Below are 19,216 nucleotides of genomic sequence, written 5' to 3'. Positions count from 1 at the left end.
ACGCATATTCCAGCCCAGCCCCTGATTGATGGATGGAGAAGAAATGTTTAACAGAACTATTTAATAGCAGATTTTTTGGTTTTCTGGTGCAGGACATAAGATGAAGAAGTTTGTGCTTGGTACCCACAGCAAGTAGACAAAAGTTTGCCCTACATTTGGTTATTAAATTCACATTATTACACATCCAGCATGGTCAGGCTCCACAGCCCTGCCACTGGCAGGCTACTAATCCTTGGATCAAAGATAACTGAACTGATACTTACCAAAAAAATAGAGGCATCACTTCTTGCTCCTAGTGAAGAGTGTCAGCAGCATTTCAGAGCTGGACCACAGGGAGCCAGAGGAGCCCAGCCAGGGCTCTCTGCAAGGGGAGCAGCCCCAGGGTGCCCATGGAGCACAGCAGGTCCAGCCACAGCACACAGAGTCAGTCCAGCAAGGACCAGACCACTCCAGCTGTGCCAGTCCTGCAGCTCTGCTGTCTCAGGCACCATTTTCCCATCTGCAGCTCCCCACACAGCCCTGCTGTTGTTGCAATGTTGCTGTTCCACCTTCAGGTTATGGGATTAAACTCTTCTCCAAGGCTCCTTGTCAAAGTCAAACCACATAATCTGGGTTTGACAGCAGTCAGAAACGTCCCACCAAGCTCAATAAAACACTGGAACAATATTCCACACAAGAATCTGTACCAAGGTCTAAGCCTTGGGCTGCTTCACTCCTCCTGACATAACTTTCATTCACACCTTTGAAAAGCCCTGTGATCCAACTGCCCCAAACTATGCTGTTATCCCAAATCCACTCTCACCCTGGTTCACCTGGATCTGTTATCCTGTTCCAGCCTCTCTGCCTGGCCCACCACATCAAGCAGAACTCTTTCTTCCCCCTAACATGAGTAACTTCTCCCTCTTTGCATCCTGCTTTGATGTCCTTGGCTTTTCCCTGCCCTGTTGCTGAGACAGTCTCTAACAGGCTGTACTTTCCCAGGCTGGAAATGTTCCCTGAGGTTCATTATCCACTTGTCAACATCTGTCCCAAGGTCAGGGGCCTTCCAAGGCAGCCAATTCTTCCTGCTCCCTTCCCACAAAGCTCATCAGGGCTCAGCTCCACCAAGACAGGCATCCAGAGCCTCTTCTCAGTCCATCAAGCCAGCCCTCTCCATTTAGGAGAGGCTAAAAGCTACGAGTTCCATGTCAGTAGAAAGTTCCCTGATGCTTTCCAGTAATTGTGTACTGTTTATGGGAATTCCCTTCTGCTTTCCAAAATTTCCTATCTGCTCTTTAGAAATTTCCCACAGCCTTCTAAGAGCTGTGCATTTCCTTCTAGGATTTCTCCACTGCCTCATAGCAATTCCTCCTCACTTCACACAAAATTCCCTCCAGCTTCCTAGGAATTTGTAGGCAACTTTTTCAGAACTCACATTTTGCTTTCCTGGGGTTCTTTCACAGCTTTCTAAGAATTCAATTTTCCTTTCTAAGGATTTCCCATCATTTTTCTATGAGTTCTTTGTAGTTTTGCTGGACTTTCCTGTGTTTCTCTAGACATTTTCCATACCTTTCCAGGAATTTCCTGCCTCTATGAATCTCTCACTTCTCTCTAGGTATTTCTGTCAGCTTTCAGGTGTATCCACCACGTTGTGGCACATTGTCAGGGGGTTTTCCATATTGGTTGTGCTGCTGAGTGTTGTGATGTGCCCAGCTGTCCTCTGGTGTCCTGTTTTGTCATATATGATAGATTTTGTCATTGGTGTGCTGACACGCCTCATTCTCATATTTTTAGCTATTTTATAAAACCATGGGAAAGGCTCAGGGAGTGAAAGTAAAAGGATTAATCAATATCTGGTCCCTAGATGCTGATGAAAAAAAATTGTCAGGTCTCTTTGAAGGAGCTGTGAGAGCTAGCATGGATCTTTCATGGCAGCAATGATCCCACATTAGACATTTATAAAATAGCCACATCATAGAGGAAATGGCTTCCTAATCCCCTTGAAAGGCTGGTTTATCCCTTTAAACACAGCTTTATGTCCCTTCTAAATGCAGATTGGCTTTTCATCTTCATTCCCTTCCATTCTTATCCAATATAACTGTGCATCTAGAGAAAGAGGAAAATTGAGTATGCATTAATTTAGTAGAGCATGAGTAACCTGGAACTGAGTTCAAATATTGCAGATGGAGCCAAAGCATTTAAGTGATTTTTTAAGTAACACTCTATCGGCTTATATAAGAGTTTCATTACAATTTATATTGCCAAAAAATGTTGTGTTACTTGCCCTGTTTGATCAAATTTCCCAAGATAATTGTTTATTTCTCATCAGCTGAGACTGGGAAAACAGGGTGGTGGTTTTTGATGCACTGACACAGACTCACAGAAATCACTGGCTCATTTACAAAAACAATCCTTGAACTCCCTCAGAGTGTACTAACGCCCCAGTGTGAAGTTTGAATCTTCTACATAAAATTAATGTATATTACGTCAGGAAACCACAGGAAATGCTGGATATCCGTGGTTCACCTTGTCCTGCATTCTGCTCCTGATAGCAAAACCCAGCACAGAGCCTTCACAGGCACCTCCCATCGAGTGCTAATGAATCATTCCCAGAAATGCTGCTGCTTTCTTCTGGCAAACCCCTGATAACAGCCAGCTTGGTGCCAAGGCCAGCTCCTGACATCATATTCCTGATCCAGCTGCTGAAAACACCCCAGATGCCTGCATGTGCCTTTGGGAACACCATCACATCATTCCCCACTGCTCTACAACTACTTTTTTCATGGAACAGAGAAGTCTTGACATCCAGCACGTTTGCCTCCACTCTGACTGCACTGTTTTCAACCCAGGGTTTGAAATTCCTGGTCCTGCAGTGCCACTTACTGGACATTTCTGCTCATAAAAGCATGTGCAGCAGCTCTTCATTTACTCAGTTGATTCTCAGGGCTAATTTGAAATGGAGAAAAAACATAAAATACACCAATGTTCATTTAGGAATACAGGAAAGCAAATACAATAAAGCTTGTTTCTTAGATGAGGCAGTAATTGTGGAGGAACAGAAATCCTCCTTTTCTCGTCAGTGTAGGGAAGAATTTGCCCTGTAATATAGTCTGGGAATTCTTCCAGGTGGAAACATGCAGATGGTCAAATTCATCCCTAATTCAACAAATGTACATGGGAGTTTGCAGGATTTATTAATATATCCCTTGGGAAATAAGGCAACTGCAAGGAATGCTTCAAAAGGAGCTGGGGTGGGGTTTATTTCATTAATCCAGACATACATTTTTAATAGAGACAAAAACATTTTAGTGTGAAAATTAGTGCAGATGAAGAAAGCCAAAGTCAGAGGTCAGATATTCCCTGCGACTACACGTATTCACCCATTTGCCTTTCAGTTTGTAGCTCATGAGTAGCTGCTGGTGATTGCTCAGAGCCATCTCGAGCCTTCTCAGGATTCATGGCAAAATATCAGATTTGTTACTCAGCAATGGGAGAAATGACTCGTCCAGTGAAAGAGAAGTTATGTAGCTGCTCAAAACCATCTGCACTGAGCACAGAGCAAACTATTAACTCATGCAGCTTTGCATGTAGTGACTCAGAGAAAGAATTTAGGCATTCGTATATCCACATTAAATACTCTGCAAGCAGAGTTTCAATTGTGACATGAAGAAAAGTCCACATATGGTTTTAAATCAGATTTACAAGTTGGTATCTTTGGCATACAAGGAATTATTACAGGCAGAACACAGAATGCAAACCATACAAAACAACACCGGTTATACCAAACAACAACTAATTTATTTCTCTGCACAACATCCAGCTGTTTCCATTTCCTGAACAAGGTGTTTTTCCTGCTCAGTCATTGCCATGTTTTTTAGCAACAAATGCTATGGCCAGATACCACCACAGATGTATCAGTGCTGGATCTGTCACTGGTCATGGAGACTGGGAGTTGACTGACAAGATTCAAAAGAATTAGACATTAGCAGGGAAATATATAAATTGTGCACAAATTTCGTTGTGCAGTGCAAGTATATCAGTGCCAATTTTTATTCTTTCATGATGGACTCTCACTTGGTGTATGTGCAGCTGCAGTTGACATATTTATATCTCTAAGATTTAAGTTGTGGAGTCACAGGGGAAATACAACAGGAGACATCTGAGATTGGATATGGCGGTGTCAGAATGAAAGTTGACTCTTAATTTTTTATTAAAAATCATGAACTGAGTTGGCTTTCAGTTAAAAACTGGAAACAAACTCCAGCCTACACAATTCTATTTTATGAAATATATATATGTATATATAATTTCAATGAAGTTGAGTATCAACAGCAAAGTTTTCTTTGGTAAGTACAACTCCACAAACACATGATACCGGGGTAGAGTCACGGCTTTTTAATAGAAAATGGCTTTTTTAATACAAAATTCCTATTCAGTACGAATAAGCAATGAGCAGGGAAAGGGAGGTCAGTCCTGTATCCAAAGAGCTGAAGAGAAGGATTTCTCCTTGCACAGCTGCCACTCCTCCAGGTTGCACAGGACTGACGTGAACCTCAGGGGAAGTAAAAAAAACAAACCAAGAGGTTTGAAATTCAAAGTGTTTCTACTGTTGCAGCAGCCCAGCCATTCTGGGAATAACGGGAAGAAGAAAAATGACAGTGGGGAGGCCACCATTTGTCCCTGTGCCGGTTTCCTCCTCCACAGCTGCATTCCGAGCATCATTTCTGGGTGCCAGCAGCTTTGAATTGCTGAAATAGAGATGAAGACATGTCCTGCTCTGAGAGCTGCTGTGTTCCCAATGCCCACAGCACACACCAGGGCTGGGCTGGGAGCCTGGCTGGGGAAGGGATGTGTGTGAGCAAGGGGTGACAGGGACATGCGGATACTCCTTATCTGGCTGCTTTTTATCTCCTCCCTCAGGTGCAGGCGCTGTGACAAGCCTCGTACTTGAGCAACCTTCAGAGCAGCCTCCTGAGCTGTGCTGTCCTCACACGTGGCAATTTATTGTCCTTCATCGCCAGGTTTGGGGGCTTAGTGTGGCTTGGGTTTCTGGTAATAACGTTGAAACAACAATCCCAGTCCAGGGCAGCCTGGAGGAGACTGACGGGAGACCTCACCGCGGTCCCTGTATGGGCCATTCGGGGCCGTACTGAGGGGCTGGACTCGATGATCCTCGAGGGTCCCATAAATTCATCATAGTCCGTGATTCTGTGATTCCGTGATTTTGTGGGCTGCAGCTTCCTCAGGAAGGGCAGCACCGATCTCTGCCCTCTGTAACCAGGGATAGGAGTCGAGAGAATGGCTGGAGCTGTGTCAGGGGAGAAAATCAGGAAAAGGTTCTTCACTCACAGGGTGGCTGGGTTCCACAGAGAATCCCAAGAGAGCTCACAAGGAGCGTTTGTTTGGCAAACTCTCTCGGCACACGGTGGGCTTGGTGAGGCTCTGGGGGGCCAGCACCGGGACCCTGCCGATCCCAGCAGGTCCCCGCCAGCACATTTACTCCATTAAATAATTAACAGCAGTAACTGTGCGAGAAACGCGATCCACCCCGAGCCCAGCCGGGCCTTCGGGGCAGCGGGCTGAAGGAAGCGCGGGCGGCCCCGGGCGCTGCCCGCACGGCCCTGCCCGGCCCCGGCGGGGCGGAGCGAGGCGGAGGGGCGGCCCCGGCGGCTCCCGGCCCCTCGCCCGCCGCGCCGAGCGAGCGAGGCTCTTCCGGGCAGCGGGGCCAGCGCGGCGCGGGGCCGGGGCCGGGGCCGGGGCCGGGTGAGTAGCGGGGCCGGGGCCGGGCAGTGCCCGCGGGGATGGGCTGCGGCCGGGGATGGGCGGAGGAGCCGGTGGCGCTCCCAAGTGCCGTATACTGTGCTGACCAGGCAGGGACCCAGCTCCATCTGCCACCTCAGTCCCCTCCACAGGGACCCAGCGCCCTGTGTTCCTCTGTCCCCTTCACAAGGGAGCAGCCCCCCCGTGTCGCCTCCGCCCCTCCGCAGAAGCCCAGCCCCATTTGTCACCTCTGTTACCCCTGCAGAGGCCCTGATCTGTTTGTGAGCTCTCCTCCTCAGGGGTCCAGCCCTGTCTGCCTCCTCCAGCCTTTCCTCGGGGACAGCCCCATCTGTCACCCCAGGCCCCTCCACAGGGACCCAGCCCCACCTCCGTTACCCTGTAGAGCCCCTGATCCGTGTTGTCGCTTTGTCCCCTCCACAGGGGTCCAGCCCCATGTGTCATCCCTTCCATCCATTGGGGCCTAGCTCAGTGTGTGTCACCCCTGTCACCTCCCCAGGGTCCCAGCCCCATGTGCCAACCCATCCCCTCCATCGGGGCCTAGCTCAGTGTGTGTCACCCCTGTCACCTCCCCAGGGTCCCAGCCCCATGTGCCACCCTGTCCTTGTGTGAGCTGGACGCTGGCAGTGTGGGGCTGTCACAGCCCCCTCCTCCCTGCACACGTAACAGCTCCCAAAACCTGTCCCTGTCCTCTCGCTGTCCCCTGAGCAGCGCTGTCTGTGTCACAGGGATTGTGTGACAGCGGCACAGATTCCAGGCCTGCAAGAGACAAGGCTCCCTGCTGCAGGATCATCATTTCCAGGGGAGGAAATCGCCAGATAACTCCAAGGTCAGACACCTGGTAGTCAGAGACAGAATTTTAAATATGAGTATTAATAATTTTTTTAAATTATTGAATTATAAATAATATATTATTATTATACTGCTGGGTGGGGTGAAGATTGGCTTTGTACCAATGTGCAATTGAAATATCACCTGGATAGAAAAAGATAAATGAAATAGAGAAAAGTACAGAAGCCATGAACACACCTGGGGTAGAGCCAGAGCTACTGCAGTTTATTGGTGGGGGTTAAAACACAAGGAGCAGAAACAAGCTTGCAGCAGTCAGCACCGAAATGAGAGGTTGCACTAACCTTGGTTAGCAAAGGAGGTTTATTCTCCTGAATGTGGAGATGAGCTGAACACATGCTGTGTCTCTGGACGTGCCTCGTGCAGAGGGAGAGGAGGTGGCAAAGCAAAGCTGACAGAGCTGAGCTGGCTGCAGGGACCTCTAACATCTGGAGCTGGCTTTAGTGCAGAATGATGAAGTCTCTGGTCAAGTTACACACCCAAGATGGCTCCTGTTTTGAGGAGAGAGCCCCAGCAGCAGGCTCGTCTCACCCTGGCTGCTGCTTTTGTTGCTAGGCTACAAGTGGGATGTACATTTATAAGCAAAAAAAAAAAGAAAAACCAAGCATCTTGTAGTGTTGCCATACTTTGCCTTCTCCAGCATTCCATGTAGGATTGCAGTAGGAAAAATCATAGTGCAGACAATTTTTTTTCCCCTGGTGATTTAAATAGGCATTTTATTGGTGGAGGGTGCTTTGAGTAAGAAAAACTTGGCAAGTGGCTTTAACATTTGGTGTGAGTACATTGCATCAGACTCCCAGTCATGAGCTGTGCTCCTTATTTCAAACTGTGGCAGCAAATGTACTGCAAATAGAGAAATACCACTGCTTAGAGACCCTGGTAAGTCTCACATGTGCTCTTTTGCCACCACACAAAAGTGCTTTTTTCCCCAGAAAGTCTATTAGTTCTTCCCATTTGAACTAATTAACTGCCATGAGCGACATCCCTGGAGAAGGCCTTGTGTTCCTTTCTTTGCCACAGCAATTAAAACATGGATTTGCCTTTCTGCTGTTGCTTTGCCAATGTTTTGCAGTTTTAAAGTAGAACAGGTCACTTTTTCCTAATCAGAGGGAGGTTTATTTCCTGTCTTTGCTCCTGTGCCAATATAACAGCCCTTTGGGTGGGCATTGTGGAAAATTAAGCATTGGAACAGAAAAATCTTGAGTTTGTTCAGACAAAGGAGCCCCAAAAAGGGAACAATGTGTTACTTGAGGAATAAAGAGGCCTAGCAGGACTCTGGAGTATTTCTCTATCAAAGTGGCATGGGAAATGTTTCAGAAGAACTCAGCTCTGCAAAAACAAGCAGCTGTGGGCACTTTGATTTATAGAGAGAAGGAAGAAGAGAAGCTGTTCTCCCCATTTTCTAGCAGCAGGTACTTTTCTCAACCTCAAGATTTTCCAGGCTGCGTCTCATTTCCCAGAACAAGGCACTGGCAGCTGGACATCAGGTTGTTAAGGGACTGCTTTAAAGAATGGAGATGTAGGGGCCTAAGTGTCTCAAATCTTATTTTTGTCTCTCCCAGTGCACAGGAAATATCAGCAGCACCTGGCTCTAACTTTTGAACTATTCTTATTCCAAAGAATTCTGTGGAGAAAGGTTCTGCTGTGATCTTCTATTTTTACTGGGTTTTCAGGAAAAAGCTTCACTCTTGTTTTTTAAAAAAAAGAACTCCTAGTTGTCTCTAGAAGATTTTGTGAATCATTATCTGACCTGAGCACTGTTCCCTCACCAGAATTTACAGGTTTGAATCCTGGTAAAGGACAGCACAAAAGTTACACCTTTCTTTCAGCATTTGTGCAGGCTGGTTGGAATTCTGTTTTAAGCTGGATTACTCAACTCATCCCGTGCTTTGTAGCAGGAGGTTGCAGTTTGGGGGCTGGGCACCAACAAGTCAAATGTCACAGTGAGCATTATCACAATTATATCTACCCTGCTTTTGGATGTGAAATTCTCTTTAGACTTCTCCCTGGGTTCACACTTACATCATCATGAAATTTCCTTTTCTGTCACTCTAGTCCCAGTTCTAGGTGATACTGTAAAGAAACTGACGAAAATTCTTAATTTTGGAGTGGAGTTTTTCAAGGCTTAGGTTAAAATACAAGGTGTCAATAACATAAGAAAATATAAATGGTTCCAAGGAAGGTGGCAAAGCTGCATTTCATCATTTGTGCACTGCTGCATGAGTTTAAGTTGCCCAGAATTTCCCCGATCATTTGCCCATCTGGATTATTCAGTCATGCAACACAGTTTAAAATAAAGTTATCAAATATCTGGGTTGTTCAAAATTGAGTGAAATAAATTAAATAGTCATTGCCACTCTTTTCACTGTTGCTTTGGTTTGAAAAGTGGTTGCTTGACCTTCAAATGAGATGTTTAAAAGACGAACTTTGTAAAGGACCAGCAGAGAGTTGAACTCCTGACAACTCCTGAATCTGCATTTTGTACAATTGTTGCAACTGCTGCTGTTAACCTTTAAACAAGGTTTAAAGTCTTCTGTTATTGCTGGATCTGTGGAAAATCTAAATGTAGCCTTTGTACCAAAATTGTTGATCAGACTTTGTGCAGGTTTAGACTGTAATTATTTTGTTAGGGCAGACCCTCTCACTTATTCTGAAGCCCTTTATTCCCCCCTGTTAATATTAGTATTAAACTTTAGAGGATGAACTGGCAGATGGTTCCATCTGATCAGAGATGGCAAGAAATGTGCCATGGGCAGGGAGGGACACCTTCCACTAAACCAGGGTACCCCAGGCCCTGTCCAGCCTGGCCTTGGTCATTTCCAGGGATCCAGGGGCAGCCACAGCTTCTCTGGGCACCCTGGGTGCCTCACCACCCTCGCAGGGAAGGATTTTTTTCCTGATATCCAATCTAACCCTGCTCTGTTTCAGTTTGAAGCCATTCCCCCTTGTCCTGCTCCTCCAGGCCCTTGTGAAAAGTCTCTCTTCATCTTTCCCATGAGCTCCCTTCAGTCACTGGAAGGCCACCATGAGGCTGAGCATTCCCAATTCTCTCAACTTTTCCTCACTGGAGGAAAACACAGCCATGTGTTGAGGAAAAACTTTATCACCATCAGTTATGACTCTAAAAATGTGGTACATAGGAGGAGCCACACATAGATAATCAAACCTGTGTGTGAGTGCTGGGGAGACAGAGTCCCAGAAAATGTCCCTGGTCACGAGAATGCCACCCCTGGCATTGTTCAGGGGCCAGGGTTTGGCCAGCACAGCTGATGCTCAGCCAGACAATCCCACAGCACGAGGCAGGGTTTAGCTGCTCTGCTCCACGGGCACTTTGGATTCGCTGCTCTGGTTTGGAAACTGAAAGGGTTTAGAGATATGAGTGTGCCAGAGAGCACAGTCCAGCCTTCAGCGCTGATTTAATTTGCTGGGGAAAACAGCTGCAGCGTTTCCAGGTACAAGTGGTTCTGTTAAATACCTTCCCAATTGATCTGTTATGTGAAATAGTGAAAATACAGATAATTTTCTCCCTTCCTGCATGTTTTCCATGAGAGTTGTTAATTGTTTGACTGTGTTACAATGTCATTCTTTATCCTTTCCAGTAGTGCTGATCCTCCTGTGTGAACATAACCTCAAAGTGACATTTCAGTATGGATTATTACGACAACTGATGTGTTTGTAAAATTCATTTTGTTTCCCAAATCCTCTGTTTGTGGCTTCGTTTGTGGAGAAGAGCAACTGCCTGGGCAATTTTGCTGCTTCCACATTAAAAGTAAAGGTGCTGTTGATTGGAATTTTATCCTATTTCAGGATTAGTTGGTATTTTCTGGGTAGCAGCAGGTGGGAACAATAAATTCAGGTATTTACATATATGGGCACCTTAATTAATTAATTAATGGTTGCATAGTTTGCCTTCATTGGTTGATTGTAATAAAGCAAACCATTTTATCTGTGTCTTTATTGTGCTTTTGCTTTCCAGTTCCTTTGCAAACTTTCAACTTATCTCAAGGTTCATATGGATTTATTTAAGTTTTATTTAATCCTAATGTCCTTTATTTTTTCTGTACCCAATTCGATTACAGATAATGAGAACTTAAATCTTGGGCACACTTAGTACAGAGGGAAGATTAGATCACTGAAAGTAGTGGAGTTCCACCCTTGACAAAGCATTGTAGTTAAAATAATAATTAAATCTTAAGTAGTTTTATTACAGTGCTTTTATTATTAAGTATTTGAATGGATTATGCAAACAGCAGCTCCCCTCTGAAATTGTATCTGAAAATTAAGGTGACAGGTAGGTAAAAATAGTGTTGCAGCAACTTAAATTGAGGGTGTTGTGCCTCTTTCTTACAGTTTTACAGTTTAAATAAAAAATGAAACTTAAAAAAAGCCATCTAATTGATGATGATGACTATGGCTGTTAGACAATATATTGATGAAACCTTTTTTGTGCAATCGCCACTTTTACTTTATAGCTGACATTTTGTTTTATAAGGGATCCCTTTGAAGTCTGTCAGCACTTTATTAGCTTATGGTTTTGCTTTATGGGATTTATTTCCCTTTTCAGCATTTACTAATGGGGTCTGATGAGTCATGGGTGGCATTATGCAGTCTCTTTAAAATCAAGACATGGGGCTTTTGTTGTAATAATATTTTGCTGGAAATCTTCTAAGTTTTCAAGACAGAAATTCCCTGGTTCTCTTAGGCACTGTTGTAACAGGTCTGTGATTCAGAATCCCGTGACTGGCAAACTCAGCCACATTTTTTACTTCACTGCAAATTTTACCTGTCTCTAAATCATGTATTCTCAACTTCTATTTTTTTACACTCCCTTGTCTGTGTGACATCTGCTCTTTCTCTGTGGGCATTGGGAGTCTGTCTGGTTTAAGTTCTTTAGACCAGCATTGTTCCTACTTATCTGCTAAAAGGGCAAGTCAGCCACATCACTGAGAGAAGAGAATGGGTTTGTGTACCTAAATAGCTGTCACCTAAAATTTAAACCCCTTTTTACAGGAGATTCAACCCTTTTGCAGAGTGGGCAGCTGTTCCACCCCCCATGCTATGCAGGATTGAATGTCCTTTATTAAGATTAGTAATAGTGAAGTCCATGTTCTCTGTTCCCATCTTTCTAAACAGTCACAGACATTTCAAGCATGATTTTTTGTTGTAGCACATGAATTAATGGATGTTTTCCTGTTAGGTTGCTTTTTGCTGCAGCAGCAGCACTAAGCCTGCTTTGTAGATTTACAAGGAGAAAGAGAGACAAACCTGTGCTGACCTGTCTCTGGTAGCTGAGTCTGCTAGGATGGGTGACAGCAGGAGGAGAGGCATGGAAACATCTGGGAAATCTGTTCCAGGGCTCAGGCACTGCCCAGGGCAGAGTTCTGCCTCCTGTGCAGGGGCAACTCCTGGCTCAGTCCCTGCCCGTTCCTCTGGTGCCACTGCTGGGCCCCAGGGCAGAGCCTGGCCCTGCTCCGACCTCCCTGCACACAGGGACTCTCCAGGCTGAGCAGCCCCAGCTCCCTCAGCCTTTCCTGGGCACAGAAATGCTCCAGGCCCTTCCTCAGCTCCGCAGCCTCTGCTGGATCTGCTCCAGGAGCTCCATGTCCTGAGGATCCAGAGCTGGACACAGCAGCCCAGAGGTGCCTCAGAGGGTTGAGCAGAGAGGCAGAATCACTCCCTGACCTGCTGAAAATGCTCTTCCCAGTGCACCCCAGGGTCCTGTTGGCATTCTGGGTCACCAGGACACTCTGCTGGTCATGGAGAGCTCACTGTCCAGCAGGACTCCAGAGCTGCCTCCAGCAGGTCACCCCAGCTGGGCAGCTGCAGGGGTTTATTTCCCTCCAGTACAATCTCTCTGCTGCATTAGTTTCCTGCCAAGATAGTGAATTCCATCAGCACACCTGGGTCAAGGAGCATCAGAGCAGACACAGTAGATAAAGTGGGAGGGGATAAAGTCAGGATGTGTTTAATCTCCTATGTTATGTACATTCACCTTTTCTGATTGTTTCAGACTGAAACAATCCTGAATTGAACCATCTGGAGTGAAGGCAGATCCTTAATGTTTAGATTTCTTTTTACTGAAGGACTTGGGTTTGTGGGCAGAGGCATCAGAGGTAAATAAAAGGAATTCCCAGAGAACCCAGTAGTGTATATTCTAATCAGAATGAAAAGAATTATCCAGAATGAAAAGAAAGAAAAAAGCTTCTATGGATGCAGTGCTTTATTCAGCATTCATTAGACAGCTTTAACCAGATTATCATAAACTATCCTAAAGCAGCTTTAATCTTTCTTAATGAAACGGATAATTTAATTAGAAAAACATTTACACTTGAATTTTGCAAATGAAGGAAGCAGTCACAGAACATGTTACCAGCCCTAATGTCCTGATTTTTATCTTTATTTTTGTGGAAAAGAGGGTTTGTATAAATGAGTGCACTTGCCTTAATAGGGCTTTGCAAAACCAGCAGTTCCCATTTTAGACCAGAAGATGGACTATTAATTCACAACACAGCTCTGCTCACAGGAGGGTGTTGTTTAATGGCAAAGTACTAAGAAAAGGAAAGGAAACCTAAGGAGCATCTCCTGTTGAGATGCTGTGCATGAGAAATCTGTTCTCCAGATCTGTCCTGAGTCTTTTTTCATTTCCATGATCTGTGTTCATCCTGCAGCGTGCCTGGTTGAGAGAGGTACACATGAAAATAATCCTGCTAATAAACAGTGCTGTACAGTAATGAATTTAACAGTGAGGGAAATGTCAGTGGGAAAAGGGGAAAAGATTCATTTCCCCTGCTGTACCAAATCTTTTAGTGTTCTGGTGTCATAGAATGATTTGGGTTGGGAGGGACCTTAAAGATCATCTAAAATTGGATCTTTATTTATAAATCTATAAAAATGGGTTTATATAGATCCAATTTCTTTCTGCCATTTGAAACAAGCATTATTTGGAGGAGGATTTTTTTTTCCACTGGTGGTTGAATATGTTGCAGAAATTTCTTTTAAGAAAGTTAAAATCCATGTACTTGTGCTGTGGAGGGACTGTCCTTTTTTCATTAGATGTTGAAGTAAACTTAGTCGTCCTGAAGTAATTTTTGCTTTTCTGAGCTGTATGCCCCATAAATGCACAACTCTTCAGTGTCCTTCACTGTAGTTCTTTAACCATCTTTGAAGTATCATTAGGAGATCTGGTCATGTGTTCATAATGTAACAATTGTTGCATTATATAATCTCTGTTTTGTTAAAACATGGATTTAGAGAAACAACATTTATTAAAATTAATTGGTGGGTTTGTGTTCCTAATTTTTGGTTTGTTTTGCTACGCCAGAGAAGTTAACTGGATCTTATTAAATATTTCATCTGTCACTGCACTTTATAGGACTTAGGGCATCTCTTGGAATAGTTGATTTCTCATTCCTTTCAATACATTATTTTCAACAAACAATAATTCATCACTGAAGTAAAGCACTTTCTGATTAATATATTGTTGTTTGGTGTGTCTGTTTATTAATAAACTTTTATGCTTCCTTTGCATCTGCCTCATCCTCAGTTATTTGTACAAATGTAATAAATAATGTATCAACATTTTGAGGCACTGAACACAGAAGCATTTCTGCAGACTTACCCCTTTAAACCCCTGTTCTGCAAATTCCTTGGTGTTTGTTCTCTGGGTTTTTTACTCTAAATGTGGCCACTTTTCATCTTGCAGGTTCTAGATACATTAGGAAGTGAGTGGTATTTTGAATTGCAAATGTTGATGTTTTCTTGGCAGAGCTTTTGAAGATGGCACCAGATATCCCATTAAATATTAATATCAGGGAGCCCCGATGGGATCAAAGCACTTTTGCTGGACGAGCCAATCACTTCTTCACTGTCACAGACCCCAGGAATATTTTGTTATCTAATGCCACACTGGAAAATGCAAGAAAAATTGTGCATGATTACAGGTATGACATTGACTACTTCTACTACTGGCCCCAAAAAGTCCAAGTCAATGCTAAGTACGTGGTGATATATTTAAAAGAAATACTTAAAACACTGTATTCATTGCAACTTCTTATTCCCACTTCAGAGCTTGAAACCCTTTTATTTTTAATCAAATTTGCTAATGGATGGGGAAGTTATGTCCCTCTTAAGGGTTCTGAAATACAAAAGAGTCTAATTCTGAAGGTAGTTAATATGAAAACAAAGCTTAAAACTTCCTCTTATGTGTAGCATTTGGAGCAGTTGATTTCTTAAATACTCTCAAAGTGAATTTTCATCGTTTCACACTAATGACCTCAGAGATTTTGGCTCCACATTTTAGCTCTAAAACCTAGTGCAGCTTTGAGTAAATAGACTCAGCCAGCATAACCACTGCTGGTTGTTTTAATTATTTTTATTTCACCAATGCATTTAAAAGCTGAGAAATCTCTACAAGTTATCTGAGAGTCTCCATTCACTTATGGTGAACATCCCAAATCCTCTGATGCCACATTTCTCACGGGCGTTTGCAGCATTTTATAACACTTGCTCTCTTTGCTGTTGTCTTGTCTCTTAACCTGTCCCAAGACAAGGTATCGTGGCACCTGGCTTGACAGAAGATGAGCTGTGGAGAGCAAAATACATTTATGATTCAGCCTTTCACCCCGACACTGGGGAGAAGATGTTTGTGATCGGCCGAATGTCTGCCCAGGTGCCCATGAACATGACTATCACAGGCTGCATGATGACCTTTTACAGGTGAGAGATGGCAGTAAAACACATAAAACATTTGCCTGCGGATTAGAGAAGTGAAAATCAATGTTATTGTCAAAAGATTTATTGTAAATATTTTTAAATGTGAAATTTTGCTTCCTTTTGCTCTTCTCTCTCCTCATTCCCTCACGTTGATTAACGGTTCTTTCTAGAAGTAGTTTTGAGATAAGCCCTTAGCCCTTCTCCTTCACCATCCCACTTTCCCTCAAACTGGGAAATGTTCCAAAATCCCATCTGTGTGGAGGACAAAGAGAAGGAGATCCCTGGGAATTTCCAGCCTTTACTGGCATGCAGGATGTTCTGTCTGCCCCGTGAGTACTCGGAATGCTTCAATCCATTTGGTATGGTTGATTTTTAACTGCTGTTGTAGACATGGCCATTGGTTGTGGAGTTTCTGCAGCTCCCCTGCATTTCCTCAGTGGTTCTGGAATCTCCAGGACAGTGAAGCCCACTGAAGCAGAGCCAGTGCTCTCTTAGCAGCCTCAATGTTAGAGACACTTTTTGACACAGGATGCAGGAACTGGTGGGGGCTCAGAGGAAACAGCAGCAGCCTTTTGGATGCTGAGATTGTACAAACTCCTGACACACCCCCCAGTTTTGGATGGTGTTTATAAAACTTGTGTGTGCTTTAAATTCCAGTCAAGAGTATGAATCAAACCCCCAGGACAGGTGCCCATTCCCAAGCAGTGCCTCCTGTTAACTGCTTGTTCTGTTATTATCTATAACACTTAGAGAAGCTCTCTACCTTTTCTTTGCATTATTATTCAGGTTCAAAACTAGGTGATTTTTAAATTCTTCTTCTAAAATAACTCTGACTGTCAAGTATCAGTATCTCACTGACTGTATTGTTGCATTCAAATATGCAAGAACTTCTGCATGGTTACTGCTTGCGGTGGCTTTTCTTGATTTGCCATCATTTTCTTGTGCTGTTAATTCAACTGTGAGTTTAATAACAATAATTACAATTGTTTCTCTTTTCAAGAACGACGCCAGCAGTGCTTTTCTGGCAGTGGGTCAACCAGTCCTTCAATGCTATAGTGAACTACACCAACAGGAGCGGGGATGCCCCCATCACTGTCAGGTCAGGCACTGAACCTCATCATTCTGATGAATAGAAATTGTTCTCTGGTGTACTTGAACATGGTTGGGCATTAAAGTTTGGGGTGAGACAGGGATAAGTTTTTCCATCTGTACTAATTATTAATTTGATATGCACAGATGAGAAGTCTGGGAAGGGCAGAGCTGAGAACTCCATTTCTGCCATTAAAGACAAGCCTGAGCACCTTGGTCAAGAGCACTTAGCAGGATTTAACAGGAGTCAGTGCTTCAGGGCTCAGTCAACCATTTGCAAGTTTTCCTCATCAGTTTGGTGTCCTACCAGGATATTTCTGTGCTGATATTTTGTGGGGCCTTTAGTTGTGTCACTATGCCCCCTTCTCAGTGCCAGCACACACCATGCTGAGAGTTCATTTACAAAAAGAGATTCCTTCAACTGGTCTGTGCTTGTTCCTACTTGATGTCTGGGAAAGAGATTAAATATATGCAGAAAGCAAGACATCTCAAAGTGAAAGAGGGGAAATTTAGGTTAGATAAACAGAAAAAATCTTCCCTGTGAGGGTGGTGAAGCTCTGGCACAGTTACCCAGGGAAGCTGTGGCTGCCCCATCCCTGGAAGTGTCCAAGGCCAGGCTGGATGGGGCTTGGAGCAACCTGAGATAGTAGAAGGTGTGCCTGCCCATGGCAGGGGTGGAATGGAATGAACTTCATGGTTCCTCCCAAACCATTCTATGATTCTATGAATAGAAAACGGGAATTGCAGTACTTGACTTTCTGGTTTTGGGGCTGACTTGCTTAAAGATGTCTGGGAGCAAACTGTGAATTCCAGCATATAGAGACACCTCCTAGCTGGGAAATATGTAAAGTGTGGTTTGGGGCAAGTTGGGCTGGATTTGAGTGTTTGCAACACAGCTGGTCTGGGTGTATGGGGTTTGGTATGGTTGATTTTAATTACTATTATAGACATGGCCTTGGAAATCCAAACTGATTTTACTAGGTTAAGCAATTAGGAAATTAAATAAAGAAGTAATCCTTCAAGGTGTTCATTCAGGTACCTGAGAAAATGCTGAACAGGCAGCAATGCACAACCAGCAGAACCTGATTCAGTATTACAATGTGGCTTAAATATGATTTTTACTGCTGGTGAAATCAAAGTGTTTGATTCAGTGTCCCATTTAGATCTTCCATCCCCACCTTATTGCAGTAGCACAAGAAAGCCTATTTGACTTCTGGGGGGACATAGCTATGTGTGTAAAATGTAATTGTTTTTCAATGTAGCTGTGCATGTACAAACATTTTCATTTCTCTTTTAGCCAGCTGGGAACAGCCTATGTTTCTGCCACCACAGGTGCTGTCGCTACAGCCTTAGGACTTAATTCACTAGCAAAGGTATTGCTGGTATTTTTTTTTCTATTCTTACTAAACTCTGATGTCCTGTGAGAAGCTCACAGCTCATTTCTCCTCTGCTGTATCTGTGTCATGCACAGCTCCCACTGTGGAATTGTTATGGCTGCTCCTTTCTTTAGATCCCAACTTTATTTTTTCCCCATGGGGATGGGTTTATGCATATCTGTCAAATAGCCCATGTTTAGTTCATGCAAACTCTGTTTGATAAGGTGCCTTTTTTCCAGTTTCTTTTTCATCTTTCAAGGCATCTAATAACACTTAGGAAATTAATTGGAGTTGTAATTACACTTCCCTGTGATGCTACTAAATTCAGAATGGTTTTCCCGCTCTCCTGCCACTGCTCACTCCTGAGAGAAGCATTTATGACTTATTTCTTGTTTGAAGCCTGTTCTACCTCTGCCCCACCAGTGAGTTTTCACTGAATTTTAATGTGAAGGAAATAAGCTGCTGTCATTAGCAGCTGAAGCATTTCAATAAAGACAATGATTATGTACATTTTTGTTTTCCTTTTTTCTCCTCTCTCTGTGTTTTCCAGCGCGTCTCGCCTCTTATAGGGAGGTTTGTTCCTTTTGCTGCTGTTGCTTCTGCCAACTGCATCAATATTCCACTAATGAGACAAAGGTAGGAAAAAGAACAGAGATCACTCATGCTGGAAGAAAAGATGTTGTTCAGCTGGTAGATCAGCAAGTTACTAAATAAAGCACATTTTGGATCTTTAGCTTGTTTCAGAACCTTGCAGAAACCTCATGCATGAGGTTTTGACTGGTTGTTTGTAACAGCTATAAAATAGAACATAATAATTCTCTTCAGATAAATACCAAAGAGTTCTTCAGTCCTGGATCTCAGCAACCAGTTACTTCAAAACTTTGATCACATGGACCTTTGAATAGCAGCTACACTTGGGAAAAACAGTCATTTCAAAAATGGTTCTTGAAATCCCACCTGCAGAGCTTAGTCATAGAAGTCAGGCTCTGCAGTTCTGTTTAATCACTGAGGTGACAAAAATGTGCAGTTTGTCAGAAACAAACTTTTTTTCTGTGTTGTGATTTGACTAGGAATAAGAATAATAGTAGGGAAAAGCAAATTTAAAGCATCCTATTATAGACACAAGGTTATGGGCAGAAAAGGGAATATTTAGACTTTACAATGGAAGTTGATCTGTGGTAGTATTTTATCTTTTGTAAAATCTGAAGAGAAGAATAAAGGCAGTCCTGAGGATATTTGCTGTTCTCTGTGCTTCTCCGAGTATGAGTTTAACACCTAACCCTGCACTTGAGCAAAAGATCTAATAGGGAATAGTGCAGTTACAGAAACATAGTTTGGTTTGTGCCTCCTTTTATATTTTCAAGTATATTCTTCATGGTAGAAATGACAGCTCAGACTAGGATGCCAGGGGGGATTTTTCACAGAGCCTTCTG

At 43.6% G+C, this 19,216-nt stretch overlaps 1 protein-coding gene across 2 annotated transcripts in view; it reads left to right on the top strand.

The window, feature by feature from the left end:
• The window catches only part of SFXN1 (sideroflexin 1), a 32,935-nt gene that overhangs the window by 5,301 nt on the left and 8,418 nt on the right, over positions 1–19,216 (top strand). The window contains exons 2-8 of one of the 2 annotated variants that reach the window (XM_030957256.1): positions 4,900–5,000; positions 6,486–6,586; positions 14,372–14,546; positions 15,151–15,321; positions 16,319–16,417; positions 17,705–17,780; positions 18,334–18,419. In XM_030957256.1, the coding sequence (XP_030813116.1) occupies positions 14,383–14,546; positions 15,151–15,321; positions 16,319–16,417; positions 17,705–17,780; positions 18,334–18,419 (596 nt within the window). In that variant the 5' untranslated portion in view covers positions 4,900–5,000; positions 6,486–6,586; positions 14,372–14,382. Of the gene's footprint in view, positions 1–4,899; positions 5,001–5,643; positions 5,743–6,485; positions 6,587–14,371; positions 14,547–15,150; positions 15,322–16,318; positions 16,418–17,704; positions 17,781–18,333; positions 18,420–19,216 lie in introns of those variants that run through there. The other variant, XM_030957254.1, reaches the window with a different exon arrangement.

Source organism: Camarhynchus parvulus, chromosome 13, assembly GCF_901933205.1.
Source record: "Camarhynchus parvulus chromosome 13, STF_HiC, whole genome shotgun sequence".
Taxonomy (NCBI): Eukaryota; Metazoa; Chordata; class Aves; order Passeriformes; family Thraupidae; genus Camarhynchus; species Camarhynchus parvulus.
Note: the sequence above shows the minus strand (reverse complement) of the source record. Positions and strands in the feature narration are given on the sequence as shown.